This window comes from Acinonyx jubatus, chromosome B4 (assembly GCF_027475565.1).
Source record: "Acinonyx jubatus isolate Ajub_Pintada_27869175 chromosome B4, VMU_Ajub_asm_v1.0, whole genome shotgun sequence".
In the NCBI taxonomy this organism is placed as follows: domain Eukaryota; kingdom Metazoa; phylum Chordata; class Mammalia; order Carnivora; family Felidae; genus Acinonyx; species Acinonyx jubatus.
This window is the reverse complement of record NC_069387.1, coordinates 123,696,034-123,722,971: the sequence shown is the minus strand read 5'-3', so window position 1 is coordinate 123,722,971 and position 26,938 is coordinate 123,696,034. Positions and strand designations below refer to the sequence as shown.

General features: G+C 40.7%; 1 protein-coding gene across 2 annotated transcripts in view; it reads right to left on the bottom strand.

The window, feature by feature from the left end:
- Positions 1-26,938, bottom strand: part of POLR3B (RNA polymerase III subunit B) — a 102,853-nt gene that overhangs the window by 33,968 nt on the left and 41,947 nt on the right. For both annotated transcript variants that reach the window (XM_015068828.3, XM_053226682.1), the window contains exons 13-21: positions 26,693-26,854; positions 23,815-24,015; positions 21,863-22,025; positions 20,558-20,711; positions 16,928-17,002; positions 16,268-16,366; positions 11,790-11,917; positions 3,631-3,840; positions 1,153-1,311 (exon numbers count right to left, since the gene is read on the bottom strand). In XM_015068828.3, coding sequence (XP_014924314.1) covers positions 1,153-1,311; positions 3,631-3,840; positions 11,790-11,917; positions 16,268-16,366; positions 16,928-17,002; positions 20,558-20,711; positions 21,863-22,025; positions 23,815-24,015; positions 26,693-26,854 — 1,351 coding nt within the window. The remainder of the gene's footprint in view (positions 1-1,152; positions 1,312-3,630; positions 3,841-11,789; positions 11,918-16,267; positions 16,367-16,927; positions 17,003-20,557; positions 20,712-21,862; positions 22,026-23,814; positions 24,016-26,692; positions 26,855-26,938) is intronic.

Here is a 26,938-nt window from a genome sequence, read left to right as displayed (position 1 = left end):
AAAATTCTCCGAGAAAGAAACGCAGCCAGGAGGAGAGGAAGCCGTGCGCCACGCGGCTGTGGGCACCACAGCAGATGCAAGTACCCACCACCCAGGCACCATCGTGACAAATCACGTGGCTCTGCCCTCCCAGCAATGTCCCCACCACAGCCCATCTTTCCGCCTCGCTGTGGCCCCACTCTCCTGCTCTGCTGCCAGAGCTCTCGCTGGGTCTCCCTCTGTTTTGGCCCCTTTCTATTCTTCTCTCCACGCTGTGGTCACAACGATCATTTCAAAATGCGTACCTGACTGTAGTGTTGCTTTTAGGATCGTGATGAAAACAGCATCATGATGCAAGGCCTGTGTCTGGGCCCTGCCCCACCTCCTGCTCTTCCTCTCTCTAGATTCTTGTTTACTGCCCTCCCCTGTCCTCTCCCTGTTTGAGCCGCACCGGCCTTTCAGAACCTTTAACCATCTATAGCTACAGGACACCACAGCTCAGGACACACTCCGCTCCCCTACTTACTAGTTAACTGCACACATCCTCCAGATCTCAGCGCCCTTCGTTAGGGAAGGCGAGCCTGCACTTCCTGCCTAGGTCAGATCCTCTTGCTATTAAATGCCCTCACAGATCTTTATAGGGTTCGTTAACCTGGCTATGACGTGACATATGTTTACATGTGATCCTCTGGTCACTGTCAGCCTCCCACGCTGGACTGTAAGACTCAAGGCCAGGGGCTGCGGTGGCATCAACAAAATTCACTGCGAGTTTGTAATTACCACGGAGTCACACTTTTGGGGGAAGAAGAGTCTCAAGTCAGTCTGCATGTTAGATGCACAAATGATGAAAAACGCCAGTGTAGATGCAGGGAAATGGCATTTACACTCTTAAAGCATTTTGTTTTAAACATTTCCTTAAAGTGGCTTTTCTGTGCTTGAAAATTTTAAGTAGAAAAGTATAACTGGAATAGAACTACTACTATGTAAAAATATATGCGTAGAAAAATAGACTAGAAGGGAAATTCATCAAAAATGACCACGCTGTTTGAGTTAGGAAAGTGGTTTTGTAAGTTATTTTTTTCTTCCCTGTTACCAAATGTTCAGAAATACTGATGCATAACTTTCATGCTGCAAAGAGTATACATTTAAATTGTTTTTAAAAAGGGCTCTTACCTGGAGAACAGATACCATCCGCATCTAAAATTTCGTGTCGCCAGATGGGTTTCCTCGTAGCAGCGTCCAACATCGGCCCCATCACTTTATCAAAAGTCTGATTGGTATAGCGCTTCAATGTACATTTAGCATTTTTATATACAAGGCAGCGCCCAAAGCCTAAAATGAAACCAAACTGGGGGTCAGAACCACCAACACGACTATGAGAAAACATGTATTTGTGTTACTGAATGACCCACAACTTGCTCTACATTTGGGTCATCTGGGATGGGCCAAATAGCAACCTGATAATCCAAAGAACTGGCTCAGAAACTCTCCAACACCTACTATCCACATAAACACTGGAATCTCTACAACCATGTTCCAGCATGGATTACATCCTGTCATGATGGAGAAAGGTGAGAGAAACCTGAACATCACTGTGCTTCTTTCAGGGCACAGAGCCACAGAATATGGGAACCGGAAAGGGCCCCAGAGACCACCTAGCTTAACTGCTCTATGTACAGTGTTACATGTGCTACAAAATGAGGTCCAGGGAAGTCACGTGGCCTAGGTCGCCCAGCCAGTTGGGTGGCAGTGTGGAAACACACCATGTCTACTGATCAACCAAGATTCTTCCCACACACCCTTCTGGTGCATAACTTCTGCTAACCTTCTCTGAAAAGTTTTCCTTTTTCCAGTTTTGGCACTCAGAGGAAGTCCCAAACAAGGGCACAAAAAGATTAATTTTTCTCCAGAGAGGAGAGAAAATGAAAAGAAGCCGCAGTCAAATAATTTTAACAGGAGAAATCATTTGCCTGTGCCCCGAAGATGAGAGTTTACTCTGATTATACTTTTGGATCACATTTATCTAGTGAATGAGGGAAAAGTCCTGACACCAACCAACAATCTAAATAAGCATTATGAAAGATAAGCAAAAGGAACAGAAGGAAACCTTTAGGTGGAGGAAAAACTTCCCGCACTGAATCCCTCAAGAAGACCCATCTGCTGTAGAGTCACCCAAGATTCTGTGACTGCATTTCTTTTCTTTTCTCCCTTTGGCCAAGCAGTTATTCTAAACTGCATTCTCTCTCTAATCGCCCTAGCATATACTGAGCCATGTCAGAGTTTACTGAAATAGGGAGACACCTCAGGATTAAATGTCAGCTATTACTGATGACATAAATGCATGGCTGTAAAATCCTTCACTTACGATTCTCCACCAAAGGCAGAACTCTTAATAAGAAATCTAAGAACGTGGGTTTAGAAAATCAGGAAAAAGTGGGTTTCTAAATAAAGCCTCCGTGCTCGAATGTAACTTTTAAAATATGAAGGTGACCGTGCGATGAAGTAACAAATTTCGACATCTGGACAGGAGATGAGGATGTTAGTATGTCTCCGAGAAAGGTCTCAGTCACTATGGCTCCTGGTAAATTGTGTGTGGCCATAATAAACTCCGCTCAGCGAGCCAGCTGCTTTGGAAACATTACATGATCTTGAAATTCCGTACACTGGCCATTAACTGCAACGTGTTAGAGTGCAGTGGGAATCTGAGCTGCCTGAAATCAAGAAGCGTTTTCCTCCAAGTGTGAATGGACATTTTATTTACAGGTGATAGCTTAAAAGCTAGAGGACAGTAAACTCAGATCATTAAATGGTGTTGCAGAGTTTCTGACAGATATCACAAAGTCTTCAGATTTCCACATAAACGTTACCAGTTAATCAGAAAGGAAAACATCTAGTTTTAAAGCATGGCTGTTGTCATCTGGAGGAAAAAAAAGAGGCATAAATTAAGTGCAGCCAACATTAATGCCAAAGACACATGTCTAGGAGTGCTATTACGGCTGCCTAGCAACTACAGAGAGTAAAGGGGAAGGCAGAGTGAGTATGCCAGGGAGGAAAAAGAGAGAGATTATGAAGAGAGGAGTCAGACTTCAGGTCAGGTGACAGCTAACAAACCATGAGCAGTGACTTGCAAAAGTAAACTGTCAGAAAACTGACAAAAAGATTGCACAGGAACTGGTAGGTCGGGGGTCTGTGCATGGGTATTTTTAACTTTTAGCATTTTGCTAACAAAAAGGTCTAACATTATGGGGTTGAGACATACAATTAAAAAACCCTTTAACACAGAAATATTGCTATGGCCTTCTCAGTTTGTTGTTGACTAACTAGATATATCCAAAAACCGTTTTTCATTTATTATAATTCTTGCTAGGAAACAAACAAATTCTTGCATGTTTTCTGTTGAGGAACTCTCTCAAGTCCCCAATAAAGTAAAATAACAACAACAAAGATACACTTAATAATACATTTAACAAATTACCTCTATGTAATATTCATTAAAAAAGTCAACACTGAAACCTAACCACCACCTGTTTGTATGTTACAAAATTCAAATCACTTGAAACTGACATTAACATTTTGACACCAGGTAACTTTTAGCTGATTATCCTTATTATACCTAATTCTGCACACCGTGAGCTCTGTAGACCCACTTACCTCTGTCCAAGGAAGCCTTGTTTAAAACAAGGGCATCTTCAATATCATAGCCGCTGTAACTCATCACGGCAACTGTTGCATTCTGTCCAGCTGGCAGTTTCTCAAATTCTATCAACTCAATGGTCTTTGTTTTAACCATGGGTTTTTGTGGATATGCTAGCAGATACATGAGAGTATCGATTCTGTTCCGCTGGTTGTATCCAATGGTACCTTCATTGATATTGGACAAAACAAAGTGCACATTCTATTATGTAAAATAATTAGGTAGCCATGTGTACCGAGATTAAAAAAAGGTATTAATTTCACTAAAATGAAGAAAACCTTCAGATTAAACATTTCAAAAGCAATAATACCGTCATAGTGGCTAACAACTTTTAAAAGCAATTTTTCTCCATAAGGTTAAAAGTCCTATAAAAGAGGAAACATTTGCATGGGTGCCTGGGTGGCTCAGTTTATTGAACATCTGACTTCAGCTTGGGTCGTGATCTTATGGTTCGTGGGTTCGAGCCCTCCATCCGGCTCACTGTTGTTAGTGGGTAGCCCACTTCAGATCTTCTGTTCTCCGTCCCCACTCCCCCCACTGCCACTTCAAAAATAAATCTTAAAAAAAAAAAAAAAAACAGTCCTACAAAGAGGAAAAATCACACCCAAAGTATACCAACCTAACCCCATTGAGGAACCAGTCTCTACTGGTTTCATAGGTAATCCCCATTTCATAATTGCATAGGTAAATCCACATTTCTTAAACTCAGTTCTAGCATGGTATGGATACAGTTCCAGCTACTGGGATGAGAAGGTAATTAGAAACCACTGCCGAGTGCTGACAGGTAAGGATACATTTCATAAAAATCAATCAACCATTAGAAAAGTTCTAAATGAAAAAGAAAAGAGAAAACGGAGGAAAAGAAAGGAACGAAGAGGAAAGTGAAAGCAGAGAAGAGTGGATTTACCCATTTGTTTAACTCTTCATTTACTAAGCAATGAACACACAACTACTCTATACCCAACAGGGGAGATAAAAAGGGGAAAGGCATGGTGGCCCCTTCCTCTAAGAAATCCAAGGTCCTGTCCAATCAGGTACAGGCTTTTCTGTCCTTAGCAATCAGACTTTCCACCTGTTGGGACCTTGGAAGTTGTTCCTGTCAACTGGAAGTGAAATTAGGATGTTATTCTTTGTCCCTTTCCCCCGTAGGGGCTCACTAAGGTTCAGAGACTTGCACCAAAAAAGGGTTTCACTCTCATGGTCTTGTGAATACATAGTTGCTCCTACTCAGAGACCTTAAAATGGGGACTCACACTTGCCCTACTCCTGAACTTATGTGTGGGTTACTGAGCCTCTTTAACTTCTCCCAGGTGTCTCTTCTTTTCCCTTGAGTGGCTAAGAAGGTAGCTTAAGTCACTTTTTCTCTTTCACATGCTTGCATAGGGACACATCCTCAATACCCACATGTCCCAAGATGCCCATGTGCCATTTAATGGAGTTAAGCTCTAAGGTGAGCAGATATCAAAACTCATTATTTCCTTCACCTTTTCCTCTGTACTCATGTCATGAAATCAATGGTGATTTCAATTCAGGGATGAAAATAACATATCCACGCAGCAAAAATGATATGGGACTCCTTGACGATTACTATTGAAAGAAATCATGAAACCTTCAGGGCTCACTATAGAGGCTCAGTAAGTGTCAGTAAACAAAACTGAATTGCATATTTTTATAATAAACATTTGCACTTAAATCTCTAGAAAACTTACCAAGATTCAGCTGAAAAAAAGTTAAACTGAATCTCATGAGCTTTTTGTTGAGTTTCCACTAAAGTGCCAATTAATTTATGTTATTTTAGAGCCAACTAATAAACTGGGCAGGATACCTGGTAATGGATCACTGTTTCAGAAATAAAATCACTGTTGCCTGGATCGTGGTAAAGTTCACTAATAAGTTTGTCCTTTTACATGAAATCGTTTAAAATTTATGTTGAGATTTCAGCTCCAATTGTATCCTCCACCCAGCTTGAGACAAGGGTTCAGGCAATGTCCCACCAGGCTGCCAAACCCGTCTTCTGAAACCTGAGACAAGCATTATTATGCAGCAGGGAAGGCATTGATGGCTGCACCCCCAAACAATGGTGAAAGAGATGAGATCCCGCTATAAATTGTGCTACCAGGCCCAGAACATAATTCTCAGGCATTACAACTGACCTGACCACTGAATGGATGAACAGCAAAATGGTTTAGCAAATGTCTGGTGCTTATGATCTCATTAGAAATTCTCCTTACAGGCTTTTTGAAGAATTTGTAGGAGCACATGTGTATATACATTTTTAACAGCACTGATGGGTGTGTTGGTTAAAACAGGAATTATAAACTATGACTTCTCTATCATAAAACTTCAAAATGCCATCACACTCTATAACTTTTATAAAAAGCCTGATGACTATTTTGCCAATAAGTAAGCTTTTTGAGAAAATGTCATGCAGAAATTAAAAGACTGGTCTGGTGAAGCACAGGCTCAAAATAGGATGCCTCTTACTGTTTTCAGCTTCCTTAAAAAGGGCATTGCATCTACGTAATAACTAATGCAAGGAGACCAGAAGCTGGGTTCTCCCTCCCACTGCTCCATTTTGCCCTAACTACAGTCTCATTTCCTCATTACCCAGGACATAATCTTTCTTACAAAATCGCATTTTCTTGACCATAACTTTCCTAAGTTGCAGGTTGGCACAGCAAAGTATGTAGATGTAGGTTAAAACAGTGAGGACATGTTTTAAGGTAGGATGAAAAAAGGTTGGTAAAGATACATGTAGCTTAGGAGAATATAAGGAAATGCATACTGAAAAACATAAAATGAAGTTTAATGAATTTATGTTTTCTGTCTTCCTTTGTCCAGTTTCTTTTTATTTGAGAACATTATTAAAACCAACAAACTTTATCATTTAAAGTGTAAGTATTGAGGAGTTCTGACAGATTTATGCCTCTGTAAAATCACCACAACAATCAGGATCCAGAACACTTCCGACACTCCCAAAAAAGATCCCTCCCTATCCATGACCCCAGGCAACCACTGCTGTTTATCATTACAGCTCGCGCTTTCTAGAATGTTATATAAAGGGAATCATGCAGCAGGGACACTCTTTTGCTGCTGCTTTCACTTGGCATAATGACTCCAAGGTCCATCCATGTGGCTGTATCATATTCACTCTTCATTATTGCTGGGAAGTATTGTGCTGCACGTATAAACAGTTTATTTACCCATTCACCTGCTGATGGACACTGGCCTTGTTTCCAGTTTGGGGCACTTGTGAATAAAGCTGCTATTAACATTCATGCACAAGACTTTGTTCACTTCTCTTGGGTAAATACAGAGCAGTGGGATTTGGTAAGGTTAACCTAAAAAACTACTTAATAATTTCCCAAAGTGTTATACCATTTATGTTCACACCAACACTGTATGTGCTTCTTAGCTGCTCTGCATCCTGACACTTAATATGTCTTTCCCATGTTAGTTGTGCTAATAAGCATGTTGTGGTGTCTCAGTTTTAATTTACATTTATCTGATGACTAGTAACAACGAATATACTTTCATGAACTTACTGGTCATTCCTATTACTATTACCCTTTGTGAAGTGTCTGGTTTTTGTTTTTGCCATCTTTTAACTGAGCTGTCTTGTCACTGAAGAGTTCTTTATATATACTGGATACAAATCCTTTATCTGATGTTATATATCTATGTTGCAAATACTTGCTCCCATTCTGTGGATTAAGATCTTTCATAGAGCAGAAGTTTAATTTTGAGAAAGTCCAAATGATTAATTTTTTTCTTCTTCACAGCCTGCACTTTTTGAATTCTAAGAAATCTTAGGTCATTCAAAGTCATGAAGACTTTTGGGACGCCTGGGTGGCTCAGTCAGTTAAGTGTCCAGCTCTGGCTCAGGTCATGATCTCAGGGCTTGTGTGTTTGAGCCCCACGTTCGGCTCTATGCTGACAGCTCAGAGCCTGCAGCCTGCCTCAGATTGTGTATCTTACTATACCTACTGAGCTGGCACTATGCTAGGCACCAAGGATACAGTAATAAATAACACAGACATAATCTTGTCTCGAAGGCGCTTATATCCTACAGTCTAGCAGCGAAGCCACCTTGATCATGGTCTGCAGTGAAGAGGAAAAAGTGAGGAAATAAGATAGTTTCAGTCAAGAAGAATTTTAGTTAAGTTTTATAGATAACACTGCACAGAAGATATAACGTAACCTTTTAGAAGTTACTCAACCAAAGTGGGAGTCTGTTTCCTTGTCAGAAACACAAAAGGTACGTATTAGATCTGACAGATTATGATTAAAAGAAGAAATGCATATAAATCATCTGAGTAGTCAGTAAGCGGCATCATTCATTAACAATACTACTGATATTAGCAGTAACACAAATATACATCCCTTGACCTCTGCATTGTCACCTGTTCCGCCTCCAAAGCTAACCCTACAAACCGGACGACAGTTTAATTTTATCTCCATTAAGTATTCATTATTAGCATTCTAGTCTCAGGAAACATCATACAATCTTACATCTGAAATACTGACAAGGATTTAAATAAATTCTTTTTTGAACAAACAGTGAAATTCTAAATACAATTGTCAGGGATAATTTGGTCAAGACGTCTTTTCATTCTGTACCCACCAAATTGATAAAGAATAAATATTCTAAAAAAAGAAAATCAAACCGAAAGTTGAATGAAATGTAGAGGAAGATGTAGAATGAAACAAAATTTTATGAGGATCTTTGTATATTATGTATTTCTAAGATCTCAAAATCTTCTAGGCTACTTCTAGGACAACCCACTCTACTGTGAAGTGGGGAATACAAGAGAGGGAGCTATCTGCTCTGGAACAGCATCTACTGAAAACAAAAACTAAAACAGAAGCTATGTTACTTCCTGAGCTAATAAATAAATAGATAAAAAGTCCGAGCAATTTGGAGGTGAAGGAGGGCTGGGAAGAGACCAGGCCTAGGGGAGGTGTGTGATGCATATTCATGAACTGAGCTGATAGTGACTGAAAGATCCCTTTAACTAGGAGAAAGTGTTCCACTAGCGGACTGCCAATTAATAAAACGGGCAGGATATGAAAGCGTGACTCGTGGACTGCCGTCTGGTTCCAGGGAGTACGTACAATGCAGCTCCCACACACAGCCTTCACTTGGAGCACTGAGTGACCCAGGTCACCCTCGCCAATTCCACACACGTCTACCTGGCTTCTTGCTTGGAACCTTGTCACAACAGAGCCATATTCATGGACGGTCAAGTCTTTCTTAGTAGCACGATAAGATGGTGTGTGGAAACCTGTACTTTATTAACAACTTAAAGAACCTTAGATTTAAGAAACACCTCTGCTGGGGTTTCACGACTAAAGTGAGCTTTCTCTTATGTACAAGGTGAGGCTTTCAGTCTGTGCTTTGTGCTCATCTTGGTCTCCTTGGTAGTGACAGAAAAATGACTTTCTCTCATTTTCTCACTCTGTTCACTGGGGGCAGACGGTTGGTAGTGAAAAGTAGACAGCAAATCTTCCAGGTTGGCTAGAATATGTAGTGTGTTAATTCTGGGCTACTGTCTTCCACTATCCATATGGACTAACGGATGAACGGCACTAAAATAATACTTTAGAACATTCACACAGAATCCCTGAGATGTATACAGTCTTCAGCAATGGCTCCTACTTAAAATGGGATAGCACGACTTTTAGTTACCAGCAGCCGAGACTGCATGGAATTAAAATGACTCCGAGAAGTCCAACTCAAAGTGCTAGGTCTGCTTTACAGACCTGGGCCTCTGCTGTGGGTCTTCTCCCTCTGCTGGCCTTGTTCCTTTTGGGAGTTTTCATCTAGACCTAGCTTGGTACTTCTACAGCTATTTCAGCGTCCGAAGAGAAACGTGGCCATGTAATGTGCCAACTCTGGATGTACTTTTATCTTGATGCTTTTCTTCCCAGTCAGGTGTTTTATAATAACAAACAGTAACAAAGGCTTTTTTTTTTTTATTACTTAAGATATTCAGTGGCTTTTGTCTTCCTAGCGTCAGCAGTAACGTCAGAGGATTGTATCCAAGGAGCTAAATGTGCAGGACCCAGGGTCAGAGCAGCTGAATACACCAACCTCAGAAAACACAGACAATGAATTGCAAATGACACTCAAAACAAAACGAGAAAAAAAACCTTCACACAGAAAACTACAAAAGAACTCTACAGACACTGAATTGGCTTTCTGTACACACTGATCCTGCTTAACTGTGTGTGGTAACTAACCAAACGTTGCAGATACTCATGGCCACAAAATAAAGGCTTTTTTTTTTTTTTTCTGGTAGGGAGATGAGTTACAAAAATAAAAATATTATTTCTTCCCTTCAAGTCTCTTCTTTATTTAAAAAAAAAAAAAAAGATTCACCAAGTGGAGATAGATTCGTAGCCCTTTCTGTTTCAATGTTCAAACACAAGCAAAGAGTGGCATTAGCGATGAAGTGATTAGTCTTCCGTTAATTCTGCTGAAGGTTCTACACAAAAGGTGTATTGTTTCAGCCAGGATTCACATCATGAAACAAAATGGTTTGGTAAACCCAATAGAAGTGATAGCCCTTTCATGACACACAAGGTTCAGTACTGTATATTTCAACTTGTTAGCAAGTCACAAGCACAAGCGGGAAATCAGCCTACACTGCTGCTGAGGATGAATGGGAAAGGCGAAATTGATGAGCCTCGGCTTAGATTTTCCCACTGGGAATTATTCTGAACTGTCCAGGCATTACATCATTCAGGTAAATGGTTGCAGGACAACATGTTTTGCCAACCAAAGCGCAATATAAAAACTCGAAAAGAAACATACACTATCTGGGATGAGATGTAGGATTCCTTAATTGTCAAGCTACGGTCAGTTGCAGCTGATTGCTGGCAACTGGGAAGCTAAATGCTTTCTGGTGGTTACTCAAAGGCAATGCAAAAACCTTTCAGTTTCTTTTTGAAGTTCCTTGTATCATACTTTAAACCAGAAATGACATACCATATTGATGTCATAGACATAAATGAAAATAGAACTTATTAAACTCACTAGGATTTAAAAAACATTTTTAAATGATTTTTAAGAAACATTTCAGAAAAAGTTTATAAGCAAAACTTTTTCTTGTTTTGGCCTGGTATCTTCGCCATATCACCTTCAAGATAAAACCAAAAATCATTAATAATATGTGGTGCCCCTCCCACTAAGCTACCATACCCATATTAGGCTAAACACCCATACCAAAGCACCAAGATGCCCCATGCAACGCTTGCTTCTATTTTCATGCCTGTGAAAAATACTCAGGGTCTTTCAAGACCCGGTTCGGTTCTATTCTTCGGAAACAACCTACTCTCTAACCTCTAGTGACCTTTCAGCTCTCATTCCCTAAGATTCCAGCTGTTGGTCAACTCCAGCACCTATCACATATCTTGAATTATAGTTGTTCTTGTTGGGCTCTCCTACTAGACTGTGAACACCTTGAGGACAGGGCTCTGTCTCACCTCTCCATGTTCAGGTCCCAGACTCACTGTCTGGTCTACACATGATGTTCAACAAGTGTTATGGATGGAGAACAGATAAATTAATAGATACATGGAGGAGAGAGGAAAGAAAATGGAAGAAAAACCAATTCAGAAATTTGTATGACATGAACGGGTGTTTCAGAAGCTATGGGAGCAAGGATGAGGACGTAATGGGTGCAATGACTGTCACCCTGACCATTACTAGCACATTCTAATATATACCATGCATCTTCGGCTCTCTTCCTCCCTCTCTTCCCTCCACCTTGTGTTTTTCTGCTCTTTCTTCCATTTCTTCTGGTTCACAACTGACATTTTATAGAGCTTTTCTCTTCATGTTTACCGCCTTGTCATTCTGTGACATCTATTATATATCTCCTTGTTTGGTCAAAGGAACAAGTTCAGGGAGGTTTTCTCTATTTCTGTTTATGCTTCAAACATGGCGGGGCACCTGTAAGCCCTGCGGAGTTCACAGGCAACCCTCTGAGGTCAGTAACACTCAGGAATTAGCAATGTCTGACTTAACCAAACATTTCATACTACTGGAGTAAGGATAAAGATTAAGCCTTTTTCTAAGTATTTGCAACCAAGTTCAAGAAGGAAATCTTACCCATGGCTTGTTTCCCCATGGCACATTGGTATGTGTTTCTTGGGGACTGGTTATGATGAGGGTATGGGATGAGGCCAGCACAAACGCCAAGAAGAGTGAAGGGCTCAATCTCCAAGTGGGTGGTATCTCTGTTAATTAAAAATTAGACATCTAAGACATCAAGGACTAGAACAAATAGCTCTTAAAGAGTATAAAAACATTACTATCAAGGTCCCAATGGAGGTGCCTGGGTGGCTTAGTCAGTTCAGGGTCTGACTCTTGATTTCAGCTTAGGTCATGATCCTGGGGTCGAGCCCCACATCGGGCTCTACACTGAGCGTGGGGCTTGCTTGAGATTCTCTTTCCCTCTGCCCCTCTCCCCTGCTCGTTCATTCTCTCTCAAATAAAAACAAAAGTCCCCCAAGGACCTAGATAATAAAATTTATAAGTCTATATGAATATAAAAATTTATACACAAATACATGTAATTTACATAAAACCTCAATGTTTGCTGCTAGTAAAACTGATAAAAATAAAATATAATAAAATGAATTATTTTTTTCAGTAATAGAAACTTATTACTTATAGAAATGTAAGAGAAGGGAGATAGTACAAAATACCCCTGTAAGAAAATAAAACATTATTACATACTAATAACAATAACCCTTATAAAGAAATCACCATATTGGGCATATCAAAATGCAATACCAAAAATATCCACATGGCTGAGTGCGTTGCTTTTCTGCCCTTTTCCAACTTGTATCAATGACAAAGTTGTACGACCATTTTCAAGAGGAATAGATCTGCTGAAGAAGTTACTATAAGATGTAAGGGGACCAACACCACAACCACCAGGTAAGTGTGGCTGTTCAGCACTTGTTCAGTTAGATTAGTATAACTAAGGAATGGGATTTTTCATTTTACTTAATTTCAATTACTTTAAATTTTAAAAACTCAAATTTAAATAACTCAGTTCAGTTGTTCAAAACCTGAGTTATGTTTGTAACAACTTACACTTGTGAGTCAACTTTTTCAAACGTAAATGTTATGAAACCAGATCAGGTATTTCCAATGAACATCTAGCCTTCAAACTGAGATGTGTGTTAAGTGCACACCAGATTTTGAAGACTTATAATAAGGAAAAAAATACATAAAATCTCAATATTTTTATATTGACTACATGTTGATACGACAACATTTGAGATACACTGGGTCAAATACAGTTACTAAGATTAACTTCATCTGTTTCTTTTTCAGAGTGGCTACTGGAAAACGTAGATATATGGGCTTGCATGACATTTTTTTATTGGACAGCTGAGCTGTAGGTGCTGGACACAAAGGAAGACTTTATCTAGTAGGTGTTAGAATCTTCGTTACTTTTGTAACACATTTTTGCAAAAACACCAGTTTTGGCTAAATGATACAGCAGCTCAGGTATTTTAAAAGGAAAGGGTAGCCAGATTGTTTCTGGGTCTTGCTGAAAGTAACAGACATCACATCCAGTGTCTGTGGTCTCTGCTGATCCTCTAGTCCTTCCTCAAGCATTTCTAAGACATAATTTTAGTCATTTCAATGGCTGGGGCACCTGGGTGGCTCAGTGGGTTAAGCATCTGCCTCTTGATTTCAGCTCGGGTCATGATCTCCTGGTTCCTGAGTTTGAGCCCCACATTGTGCTCTGCACTGACAGCGTGGAGCCTGCTTGGGATACTCTCTCCTTCTCTCTCTGCCCCTCCCCTGCTCTCTCTCTCAAAAAATAAATAAACTAAGAAAAAAAAAATACTGTCAATGGTTTATAGTACCTGTGAAGTGATTTCCAAGATAGGCCAACCCACTGTGGAAAATTAGTTGCAATGCACATGGCAAAAGATTTCCCACTTATCCAGTCATCCATCATGGGTTTTTTTTTTTTTTTTTTTTCTCCAGTACACATATGAATTATGTTCCTAGCTTGGTTGGAGAGAATGCTTTCCATGTGGCTCTTGGTTTGAAGAACACAGTTTTGACCTTATGACCTGGCAGAACCCCAACTCTCTCAGATATGTTAGGCCTTTGTCGGCAGAGACGGAAAGGGCTCTAGGTTTTGTTTTGTTTTATTTAAAAGAGAAACTGCTTATAATGACATTTTATGGCTTACAAAAACTGTTCATTTTAAATGTACAGTTTTGTTTAAATATTGGCCAATTTGAAATATGGGCCAATTTCTTCATGTAAATATGCAGATTGAAGCTGAAAATGAAAAAGGTAAAGACCTTTTCATAACAATACATCTAAGATCATGTATCTTCTGATAATTATTCAAAGTCCAAATGCTCTGATTTTGACTTCTATAAAACAAAAAGGAATACTATTATTTGAAATTAAAACCACCATAATCTTCTGTCCTGAACAGGAAATAGGAGACTTTCTAGTCAATGTGCATAAGGGCCTTAAATTTAGCTCAAATCAAGATTCTGTAACCTGTCGTCTGCAACAGCAGAAAAGTCAGAAAACAGCCTAAATATTCAACAACAGGTTAAATAAACTATTTATGTGTAGTCAGACAATGTAATATAAAGAAACTAAAGTAATATATTTATATAGGTATATATACATATGCTAATATAAAAAATATTCAGAATGATGAAGTTGGTAATGATGGTAGGTTTAAATCAAGTTTAAACATAAACTATGCTGCCTTGGTCCCATACACTGTGAGTGACCGTGTAGGTATGTTTTGTATTCCCTTCGAAAAAAATCTGAAAGAGTACATTAAACCATTAGCACTGATTACATCTGGAGGCTGGAGTTTGGTGGGATGGGGAAGGAAGGGGATTCATTCTTTTTACTTTAAAAAAGAGATGTACATTTAAAAAAAAGATCGTAAGTATGAATTACAGGATGTCAATTTTTTTCTATTTTTAAAATAAAATGAATTTGATGTATGGGTCAGCTTGGTGATTGGGCGGTACTGATTCTAATGGCTGCATTCCCTTATCACAGCAAACAAGACAGAGAAAAATCCCTGCCTTTGTGAAGCTTCTAGTGGAAAGATAAATACACAGATAAATCAATAAAATATACATTTCACAGATTTTATTGTAAGGTAATAAGCACTAGAAAAATAAAGCAGTGAAGAGGGGTGTGCACAGAGGAGAGGTTTCTATTCTAAATGGGGTGACGGAGAAGGTGACACCCGAGTGAAGACCTGGGGGAGCTGAAAGAGTGAGCCATGCAGGGTATGAGTGTTCCAGGCGAGGGAACGGCCAGCGCAAAGGTACTGAGGCAGAAGCACGCCTGAGGTGTGAAGAGCCCAGTGTGGTTAAACAGAGTGAGGGAGGAGGGGGAGGAGAGGATGCTGCAGGCACCAGGTGGGGCAGGCAGATGATGCAGGAACTTGAAGCCTCTGCAAGGACTTCCAAGGGAGAGGGAAAGCCGCTGGGGGTTTGAGAAGAGTCGGGAAAAGACCACTTTCATCTATTAAGAACAGACTGTGTGGGAAGTAGGGCCAAAGAGTCAGGAGCCTTTTGCGAGGCCCCGGGCAGGCAATGGCAGCAGCCTGGACTGGCATGGTAGGTGCAGGTGGGGAAAAGAGGTCAGACTGCAGGGATACGGCAGAGGTCGACACGATGAGCTACGGCGCTGGATGTGGGTGTTGAGGAGAGCAGCGGAGGCTGAGCGACAAGGACGCGCTGCTATTCACAGGGTTACTACAGAACGGTTCTCCTCTATGTCCACTCCGTCTTCACAGGACACTATAAAATAGTACTTGGAGACAGTCACGCCTTGAAGGAATAAAGATTCCGACTGAAAAGCATTATTTACTAAATCACAATAAGACAAAAAGGGAGTGGTACATTTCATCTGGTGGCGGAAAACAGAAAAGTACTTTCTTGACTGAAGACGTAAATAGTTATCAGGTGCCAGTAATAAACTCCTACCTATTAAACAATATAACTGAGAAGATTCCAGTTTCAGGTAAGCAGTATCATCAGTCCTGGGCATCAGACAGGAAGTTCTATGAATGTCCTCTAATGTCCTCTAAAGAGAACAGATGCTTCTAAAAATATCACTATTTTTGAAACATTGTGAACATAGTACCGTTTTTTTGTTTATATTGCACATAAGTTTAGAGACATCCTTAGAACATATAACGTCTGGAATTCCTGCACTGACAAGAATTCAGGTGTCCTCTCTAGGAGAGAGAAATACATCTTTAACGTAGCCTGACCTCTTAGTTCAATTTTGACAGTAATCAAATATCAAAATCAGAGAAGCAATTCCTTTCAAAAAATACACACTAAGTGTAAAATGAATGGAAAAGATAATGAAATCTAAAGACTGTTAGCAGTTGGTGTGATATTCTTACAGTGGGATAAAGAATGGGTAAGGCTTTATTATAAGACAGTATACTTCTAACAGTTCCTACTAAGAGGGAACACAACAGAAAAGATGAAATGAAAAGAAAGCTCTTTCTATAATCAGAACAGGTTTTAATTATGGCTGTTATGGATCCTACTTACTTATTAATTGTATGTTCATAGAGTGCGATGTTACAATCATTTTCTTCATTCACATCTAAATATTCAACCAGACTCTCGTGTAAGAAATCTTCAAAATTCCTGGGAAAATATTGGTGACATGTACATGACTGAACAGCATTTCACTGCAGTGTTTTACATGCGATCATGGAGGATGCTGGCTTTCATTTACACCCAAGGCATCTTTCTCTCCCAGAAAGTGTCACTATATTGGGATGCCTGAAACGTTATTCTTGGATCAGTGATCACAAATCACTGAAATAAAAACAGTAAAACATCTATGACACTTGTCAATCTGGCCCCCACTTCTGAAAATATCTCCTAGAACTTTAAAAAGCTCCTGTGATGAGAGACCCACCATGTGTAAATCAACATATCCCTGTTACTTCACAGTGTGCTAATTTACACCAACACCCTGTGGTCCTCGCAATATAAACTGCTAATATTTTACAAAGTCTAAGCAAATTCACATAGAGAGGAATAGGTTTTTAAAAGGCTGAAACATTTAGTAGAGAGGAATTAAGAGACTATAAATGAAAACATACTTTTCTGAAAAGCTCAGATCAAAAAATGCCACCGCTGATTAAATCATATATGCATGAGTATCAAGGAGATTGAAAAGTTTTGCTTTAGGCCATTTACCTGTACCCCTGAGCCAGCTCTTCCATATGTTTATTTGTGACTGCAGGCTTCTGTTTCTTAACAATTATGTAGGGTCTGGAATGGAAAAAAATAACAAATTCACAGTAGTTCAAGAGAAGAATTAAGTCAGCAAGGAAGTTTACTACAGTAAAATGAAGGAAGCTACAGATATAATCAACCTGATTTCTGGACTGCCTGAGGACACCGGGTAGTCTTTGCACGTGTGAAGTGCACAGAAGCCTATTTTCTCTCCCACGTATACACAAAAAGACACACACACCAGCCCATGCGTGTATATGTGCATGTGCACACATATATATACACACAGTATTTCCCCCAAGTGTCTTAGGAAATACTTAGTTTTAAATGAAAATGCAAGGCAAAAACAATACTCAGCAAGATTGAAAGAAGAAACAAATCTTTAATGTCTTGGTTTTAAAAACCGTGTAGATGCATCAGACCAAAGGCATTTCCTAAGATTTCACATAGGAAATATGTGATTTACCACCCAAGAGGTCGGCAGCAGAGAACTGTCACTGAGGACAACAATGGCATTCTGTAGCAAAGGTCTGATGAACATCAGCTGTTCAGAGTGGCTCCATTTTGGACAGACACCGCTGAGCTATGCTGGCAGGTCACGTAAAGCTACACACGAACCGAAAGAGGGGCTACACGTTTAAAGAAAATAGAGCTTCTTCTTAACGAGAGAATGGGTGTAAGGTAGAGAAAGCTTTTGGCTTCCACGTTCTGGTAGATTAACCTGTAACTGTCAGGGGTGATTTGCCTCTGAGGGCTTCGCCACCACGAGGAGACGCCGACACAAAGGATGGCACGCGGCACCGAAACGTCAAGGGCTGTCGCTATTTGGATAAGCAGCTCTTAGAGAGGGGAGTGAGCCACCCCCAGACACTTGTGCACCCTACCCGAAAGTCCAAATAGCTACTGGAGGACTAATGAGCACTTTTAAACAGTTAAGAAGAAGAACTACACAATTACAAAAGGGGAACACAAGTTGCTGAGCAATGAACTGAGTGAACTTTTCATGGAAATCAACATTACCTCGAAATCGTGGCTTCCGGGGAGGGAAGCTGAGACGCTGCCACCTCATTCGAGGGCTGCACGGAGCTCAGGCGGAGAGACGCCCAAGTGAGGACGGACACGGGTGCAGAGCAAGGGTCACACTCCGCTCCCTCACTTTCTTTTTGTTTTAATTTTAGTAAAAAAAAAACCACTTTTTTTTTTTTTAATGTTTATTTATTTTTGAGAGAGAGAGAGAGACAGAGCATGAACAGGGTTGGGGCAGAGAAAGAGGGAGACACAGAATCCGAAGCAGGCTCCGGGCTCTGAGCTGTCAGCACAGAGGGCTCGAACTCACAGGGCGTGAGATCATGACCTGAGCTGAAGTTGGACGCTTAACCGACTGAGCCACCCAGGCGCCCCTCCCTCACTTTCTACTCACTCGATAAACTCTACACGCTCATCCTGCCAGCTCTACGTCATGCCATTATAAAATGACTACTAAAAAAAGAATTCATTTCTTTCAGACTATTTTATAATACACTGGATGGAAGGAAAGAGAAAACTCCTCAAACAGAATGACCTAAGAAAATGTCATGGTTTTCCCTACCCCTGATTGAATATGTTAATAGCTACAAATAAGCATCTAATGTGAGCCTGGCACCTACAAGGCACTTACCATACCTTCCATCAGTCAGCTCTTGGGATAATCCTAGGGAGGCATTATTATTTACATTTTTTCAGCCACGGAAAGTAATAAAGTCAGAGCCACCAAGTCAGTAAGTAGGAAGTCAGGATTCAAACTCAGGTATGTCCATCACCTCAGGTTCTTTGGTTGCAAAGAAGAGAAACCAACTCTGGCTCATTTACACAAAAATGGAACTTACTAAAACAAAACAAAAAATTTAAAGGAATTTACTGGAAGTGTAAGAATTTACTAGAAGGATTAAGAATCCCCAAAAAAGGGGAGCGTGGGTGGTGGGTGGCTCAGTTGTTTGAGTGTCCGACTCTGGATTTTGACTCAGGTAGTGATCCCAGGGTCATGGGATTGAGCCCCACGTCAGGCTCCACACTGAGCATGGAGCCTGCTTAAGATATATACTCTCTCTTTCTCTTTCCCCTTCTCCCCTTCTGCCCTTCTCTCCCTCACTCATGCTCTAAAATTAGGGGGAAAAAATGGTGAAATGCCCAGCCCCACGACGGACCCTAAGGATCCAGGACGGAAGGAGTAACAGGCAGTCTCTTGCATGTGTTGCCATCAGGACGAATCAGTTCCAACCACTTCTTCCTTGAGCTATTCTATCTGAGATCCAAATCCTCTGAGGAGAGAGTGTGACTGGTCTACCTGGGTCATGTGCCTGACCTGTGGCTGAGCAGGAGAGGGTACCTGACAGACCATCCCAAGAAGAGGGAAGAGCAGTCTCCAAAGGAAAATGAGGAGGGTAACTGGAAGAAGTTGGATGCTGGACAGACAATGGCAGCCCAGTCTCAGCTGTGATAGACTTCAAAGCCCAAGCCCTTCTCACCACTCCAACCATTGCTGGCTCACTAACTTGTGCCCTAACACTACCTGAGGTCCACAATGAAGGGCCACAGTAAAACACAGAGGCTTATAAATAAGGTAACATCCTCAGCTGATGTCCCCGAATATCCCCCAAAGACCAGATACCCTGTCATAGTCGTCTTTGTGCCCCCACCTCCTGGCCAGTACCCGTGAAGAACAGGCCCTTAAGATGTACTGAATGGCTTAAGGCACCTACTTTCTACTGGGCCTAATGCTACTTCCTCATGCCTCCACGTTTTTTATTCTTGCCATTCCTCAGCATTTCTCCTTTCCTCCTTCATCCAAGGAACACAATCCCACTCATCCTTTAAAGTTCAGTTCATAGCAACAGAATACAGTGGGTAAAAATCATGATTGTTGGAGTCAAATGAATTGTGAGACTTTCAAGTGAAAAACAGACCCCGCCACCATCTAGCTTTGGGTAAGTTATCTACTCTCCCTAAAACTCAGTTCCTCATTGGTTAAATGAAAACAATAATTGGGGCGCCTGGGTGGCTCAGTCGGTTGAGCGGCCGACTTCGGCTCAGGTCATGATCTCGCGGTCCAGGAGTTCGAGCCCTGCGTCGGGCTCTGTGCTGACAACTCAGAGCCTGGAGCCTGTTTCGGATTCTGTGTCTCCCTTTCTCTGACCCTCCCTCCTTCATGCTCTGTCTCTCTCTGTCTCAAAAATAAATAAACGTTAAAAAAAAAAAAAATTAAAAAAAAAAAAAGAAAACAATAATCCAACCCACAGGGCGGAATGTAGTTAAAGCCTTACACATAGTGTATCTAATAAAATGCTAAGTAACAGTGAGCTAGCATTAGTATTAGTGTGGTTGGTTGTTATTAGTACTTATTTCTGCCTTTGCCCACAGACTGAGCTCGCTGAGGGCAGAGACAGATTCCTGTTAATCTTTGAATCCTCAGTACCCAGATGCATATTCATGAGGGGTCTGCTAACTGAATTAAGTTTATCTCGACAATGAAACAGGTTGAAGTGGATTAAAAAACAAAAACAAGTGTATTTCTTTCAGAAGTAAACTTAAAAAACTCTTTTTAGCAACTTATACCTGCACAGCCTTCCCCCATCAGAGGAAATATAGACACATCGATCCGTGAGATTTGTCGAGATGGAAACAAATTCATTGACATATCCTGCTCTTCGCATCAGTCGAAACGTGTTCACTAGCTTCTTGTGGTCCCGAATGACACCCAGGATGTTACCTAAGCAGAAAGAGAAAAATTTACAACAGGCAGAAAAACAGATCTATACTGATTTGAAATATCTACCTGATAAAGACGATAAACAGCACTGAGTAGTCATTTGCAAATTCAGTTACTGACTCAGGCAGCCAGTCCATAGGCTGTAGGAAAGCAGCACAGCGGAGCAGCTCAGGGCAGCCCTGCCCCGTGCCTGCTGACGTAGCAAAAGTTAGCCTCCTTTTCCTCACTGGTCAGCACCACGCTGAGGGCATGAATTCGAGGTCCAGACTCCCTGGGTTTGAACACTGGCTCTATCCCTTCCAAAGGGTTGATGTGAGGATTAAGTAATGTGAACCTGATCCTACGTAAAGCGCTTCGAGCTCTGCCCGGCTCCTACTAACCACTCTTCCATCATCGTCATCTGCAATGAGGAGGATGGACTCTGCACCCCAGGGTCAGCGTGAGGATGCAGAGAGGTCCCGGGCGACACTGCAGAGGAAGAGCTCTCTCTGTGTCGGTCGCTGGGATGTACTGAACAGCCCTGTTTTGCTTCTCACCTGCCCACACAGTGAAGGCCTAATGCCCCCTGAACAGAAGGAAAGGGGAGAAGAGCACGGGAGCTAGGCGGTCAGGACGAGCCTGCAGGATGTGTGGCGGGACAGGTACCCAGGCCACCAAATCACAAGGATGAGGCACGCTTGCTGCCAAGGCTCTGGAGGACTCAGAGGGGATGAAAGAAGCAAATGGAACACGAGCAGGAAAAAAGGGACCTCTCGCGACAGGCTGCTAACAATCCATCACCGAGTGGCTGAATAGAAGTCAACATGCTGTCAGGGCTGATCTGTTTCTGCAGAATGTCTCACATATTTAACTTGAACTTAAAGAGGCCATGTTGAGCTTTTTCCACTTTGGCCTAGCGGTTATCTGTGGAAGGGCAGGACGCAGCCAGTGTCTGCAACGTTACCTTTAGCTCTGGCCTGGGATCCTCAGCACCTGATGCCCCGGCCAGTGGGTTAGACTGCTTCTGTTACCATTTTTCTACCTTTAAATTAAGGCCCTTGGGCCCAGAATTGAAGTACCTTTGTCCTTTAAATACCTGGATAATAATGGCTTCCCTCCTACTCCCCACCCAGAGACTGATCAGGATCAACAGGTCTCTGTGATACACTCACCATTGAGGAAGACAAGAAACACATTTGGATAAGAGAGCTCTTCCCCACATAATAAATTCACGTCTTCTACTCCCAGGTTACTGGCTAATTTAACAATGGGTCCATCTTCCATGTCAGTTGTGATGTGTGTCATAAGGGCCAAGTTTTTAACCAAACCACATGCCTAAAAAGCAAAGGACAGTCATTTCTAAGAATGACCATTAGTAATACAAAGTACCATTTGTGTCTGAAAATAGCTCACCGCTTTGCTGGCAGCAACATAAAGCAGTACAGCCTTGTAGGGGACACTTTGGGGATGATACAAAAGACTTAAAAATGTATATCCAGAGGAATTTACCCTAAAGTAATAAGCAAGGATATAAACCTAGATTTAGCCACAGAAGTGCTCAGCGAAGTACTATTTAAAATGGCAAATAATGATGGCATTGTTTAATGCATCCTCAAAAAAAGCTGACTACGTAAGTTGTTATTCCCAGACAACAGAACGTCACAGTCATTAAGAGGACACTGTCTAAAAACAGTAAAGGATGGGGCACCCAGGTGACTTAGTGGGCTAAGCATCGAACTCTTGGTTTTGGCTCAGGTCATGATCTCATGTTCATGAGAAGCTTCTTGGTCATAAAAGGCAAAGACAAGACCGAAGAAATGCTCCAGAGTAGAGATTAAGGAGACATGGCAACCGAAAGCAGTGGGTGATCCTGGGTCAGCAAAAAGACATTGGTGGGATAAGTGGCAAGATTTGAATAAGGTATAGATTCTATAATCTGTAATGTATGCTGTAATCTATAGATTACAATACTGTTATCAATTTTAATTTCATCAGGCTGATAACTGAACAATCTAGGTGAGGGGTTATGGAAATTCTTTGTACCAATTTTGCAACTTTTGTGTACATCTGAAGTTTCTTCAAAATGAAAAGTAAAGATTTTTGAATTTTTACACAATCCCCCAAAAATCTAAGATGAAATATGAACAAGGACATAACACAGCAAGTAAGAAAAAAAAAAACAGTTGAGACATGGGACATGTAAAGATTGTCTTCCATTCTTCAAAACCATCTGCTACAGTGATGCACAAGTTAGCTGAAGCCATCTCCGGAAATTCAGTGCTCCAAAGCTCAAGAAGTAGAAGTTATGCAAATGTGACAAGCTGCATAATTGTAGTGTGCATTTCCATAGGGTTTAAGATAAATTAGGAGACGGATGATAATTTTCTAAAAAACTGTAACTCTGCCTGGCCTTCTATTTTCACCTCTCCCAAGTCATAACAAATTCCTACTCTTTGGAACTTACATCTTTTACATGTAATAACTAATGTATTTATTCATTCAGCATATATCTAACGGGCCTCTACTGTGGACGAGGCTCTGTGCTAGGAACTCGTGGTAGAATGTGAACCTGACGAGGTTCTTTCCTCCGGAAACTCACAGTTCACAACGAACAGAATCGGGTAAAACCAACAATGGTCAGCATGAAGGAGAAAGGGCCGTGATGCAGAAATGGTGATGCTGGGGGAGCAAACCTATTTAAGCTGCTTGGTTCTGTGCTCCCTGTTGGCTGCCCTGGCAAAAACCTGATGCCCACCAAGCACACCTAAGGAAAATAAGGAGTTGTTTATAAAAAGAGATCCTCGTGAATAAAGATGATGGGCCTCCCAATTTTCCCTCACATTCTCATATCCCCTCTTCATTGCATGGTTTGATTCTTGGGATAAGCTAAAACAAGAAAATTGGGATCATATTTCTATTTAGGTGAGGTACTAAATCGAATGCCTCTGTAGGTACTGGTTTTGGAATGACACTGATGTCGTCCTGACAGCCTGCATCAATTTTTTCTCTGCCAGAGAGTGACTGACCCAAAAAAAGGATATGGCCTGGGGGGAACAGGGGCAGAATTAGAACACCACCAACAGATATTACCTCTGACACAGCAGAGACTCGTTAGATCCCTTACCTCTCCTTCAGGAGTGTCCGAAGGACAGAGCATTCCCCACTGAGATGGCTGGAGGGATCGAGGACCACTCACTTTTCTTGTTTTTTCAAACTGAGAAGAGATTCTTGTCATCATGCCCAGTGCGGATATATACGACAGGCGAGACAGCACTTGAGTCACACCCTGGCGGTCCATTTTAAATCTCTTTAGGGACCAATTTCCCTGTAGAAGAAAATAAATATATAAAAAGACCTAAGGCCACCCCTGATCCGTTTGTATGTTGCCTGACACTTTCCAGCCCCTCTAAGAAGTTCATTACAGGAACTATTTGTGAAATGAGAGCCACAGTGCATATTCAGGAATCAAAATATCACAACTGAAATGAAAATTTAGGCTGGTCACTCCCTAGGATTTCTCTAGGGATTTAATGAATATCACCTATGTCTAGCAACCAGGCCAGAATGCTGTGATGTATCAGCCTTACCATGTCATAGCAGTTATTGTCTGAAGAACTAATTATATCCTGGCAAGCCAGTTCAACCAGAGACTTCCACTGGAAGCAATAAGCTAATTAACAGAACACTAGCAATTTCTACACATATTTTAAGGTAAAAGTAGCTGGAAGCTCAAAGAGATAATTTCATGTTGGAATGTGTCATTATTTGGATGTCTTCCAAAATCTGTCTTAATTAGAGGAGAATATACTAATAGAAAAGGACCAGAAAAATGACTCCAATAGCAGTTATCAGGGATAATGAATAAACTGTAAGCTTCTTAATCAAGGCTAAAAACTGCATATATATTCATATGAAGAAATATTATGTATCCTCTGTGGCTGTCATGTCAATTTTAAAATAGATTCACAGGAAATAAATCTTCAACATTAAATTTAGTTTATCTTCTTTGCATTCAATATACTGAATCATATTAAATCTATCACCTTATAGTTGTAGCAAATAAACATATACATTAAATATTCTGAAAGATAATTTAAAGATGAAGGTTAGCAATAATTAAATTTTCAATTCATGGTAACATGAACTAGCAGTAGAAAAGAGTATGCGTAGAAAAGTAAAGTAGAAAATGTCAAAAAATCACTGATTCAATAATCTGAGTCAAAAGAAAGGACTACATCTGCTAAACGGTGAGTCTTCATTTTTCTTTTGAGAATCTGATGAAAGCTGTGTCTGTTCTCTTGGGAAACATGCATGTAGGACCATGAACACAAAATTTTAAAACATTTCACTTACAGGGGGGCTCACAGATCCCAAGCTAAAAACTCTAAAACTGCTAGAGTTTCAGAAGGAGATAAGGTGATCTGTTTGAATTAAAATGTGTGACTCTGGGGCAGTTCCCTCACGAACTAACGTTTAATCATCATTACAGTAAAGATCTATCACTGCAGAAACTTTGAGTTCTTGGTAACATGGAAAAGAGTTAAATTTTAGGAAGAAGCTCTGTACATTTTACAAAGCAAAGAAACAGAGCAAACACATTTATTCCACAAGTTTTTGCATTGCTTCGTCAGTGAACTCCTTTTCTGCTCTGAATGAGGGTAAACTAGCAAATGGACTGATGCCCAGAGAGTAGGTGTGAGGAAGGTAAATAAATATTCCACACAGAGCTAAAATAAGGCAGCAGCTGCTGGCAAACGGGAAGTAGATGGGAAGTGAAGCCAAGGTGTCCAACAAGAGGATTTGTTCTAGTCTTCTGCGTGAGTATTACAAGAAGGGAGAGGAGAGAAACAGACAAGGAGACTAAAAATTGCTCTGAGAAAACGTATTTGTTGCAAATATTCTACTTACAGTAACACAGAATTTAGGAAGAGAACACAAGTTTTTCTGGCTGCCTACAGACTGGGGTACACCTACAACAAGGCTTTTTCAAATAAGCAGGCTATCTCTGGGAGGTAGAGCCGTGTCCCTAAGGGGTAAAAGAACTACTCCATAAAGCATTCAGGACCTGAAAATCATGGGTCAGAAAGCGAGGAAAAGTAATTCTAACTGATGTGCGTTCAAGTGCTCTTTGGAGGCTTCTCTTCAAATGTCCAGGGAGCTACTTTCACACAAGTTCGGGCCACAAGAGTTTAATGTGCCTAAATAGGCACAAAGGCCCAGTTCGTGTCAAGTTAGAGGTAGCTGTCACGGCAAGGACAGTTCACACAGACCCGCCTGCTAGTTTCTAAAGACAAGAACTGAAGCAAGTCTGCCACTAATTCTGTCATTGTTAAGGGAATCGACGTGTTCTAGCACATTATCCTTTTGTCGGGGCAAACTCCCATCTATAAAACTAATTTTATGTCTGGCATACAAAACACAACTAGACTTCATCAGATAGACCTATAGTTGTTATGCTTTAAGAAAGGGAGCAAAAACCTATCTGATAACCCTTTATGAACAGCCAGGGGCCCTGAATACACAGCAGCTGCCGAGGCCTGAATTCATCACTCACGTGAGGAACAGCTGATAGCCCTACGAGGAACATAAACCTACAATGAAATGAAACATTTTGTATTGTTTTGGACAAAAACTGTCATTAATAAACCTGCTTGCAATATATCAGTTTTATTACAGAAAACAAGGGGAAGAAGTATCCTTTAAAAGAAGGGCTATTCTCAGTTAAACTAAAAGATTTTTCCTCTATGTAAGAGTCTATTTTCTTATGGCCTTACAGAACATAGACTATAATTTGGCAATAAAGTTACACAGTAACAAGATTCCTAGTGATAACATTTAAACTATGGACTGTCTTTCAAGGTCAAAAATGTGTGATTTGTAAACATCCTCCAAATATAAACGTTATTTTTTCACCTACATTCCCAAAGTACTTTCAGTTTCCATTCCACTGAACAGAGGTATAAATAAGTTACAAAAGCCTCAACAAATGCGTGGGGACTTACGGTGGAAATGGCATTCACCATGCCATTGGTGATCTGGTCCTGACGCATGTGTTTCACAACATCGAACTGGGCAGCTCTTTGCTTAGGAATCACCTGGTCTGCAATCTTCTTCATTTCAGAATTAAATTTTTTGAACAAATCTTCAAAAAGAAGTGATAAAAGCTAAAAAAAAAAAAAAAAAGTATACAGTGAACTTTCAAAATGCATTACTAGTCTGTATGATAAACTTTAGGTCCTTATTAAACT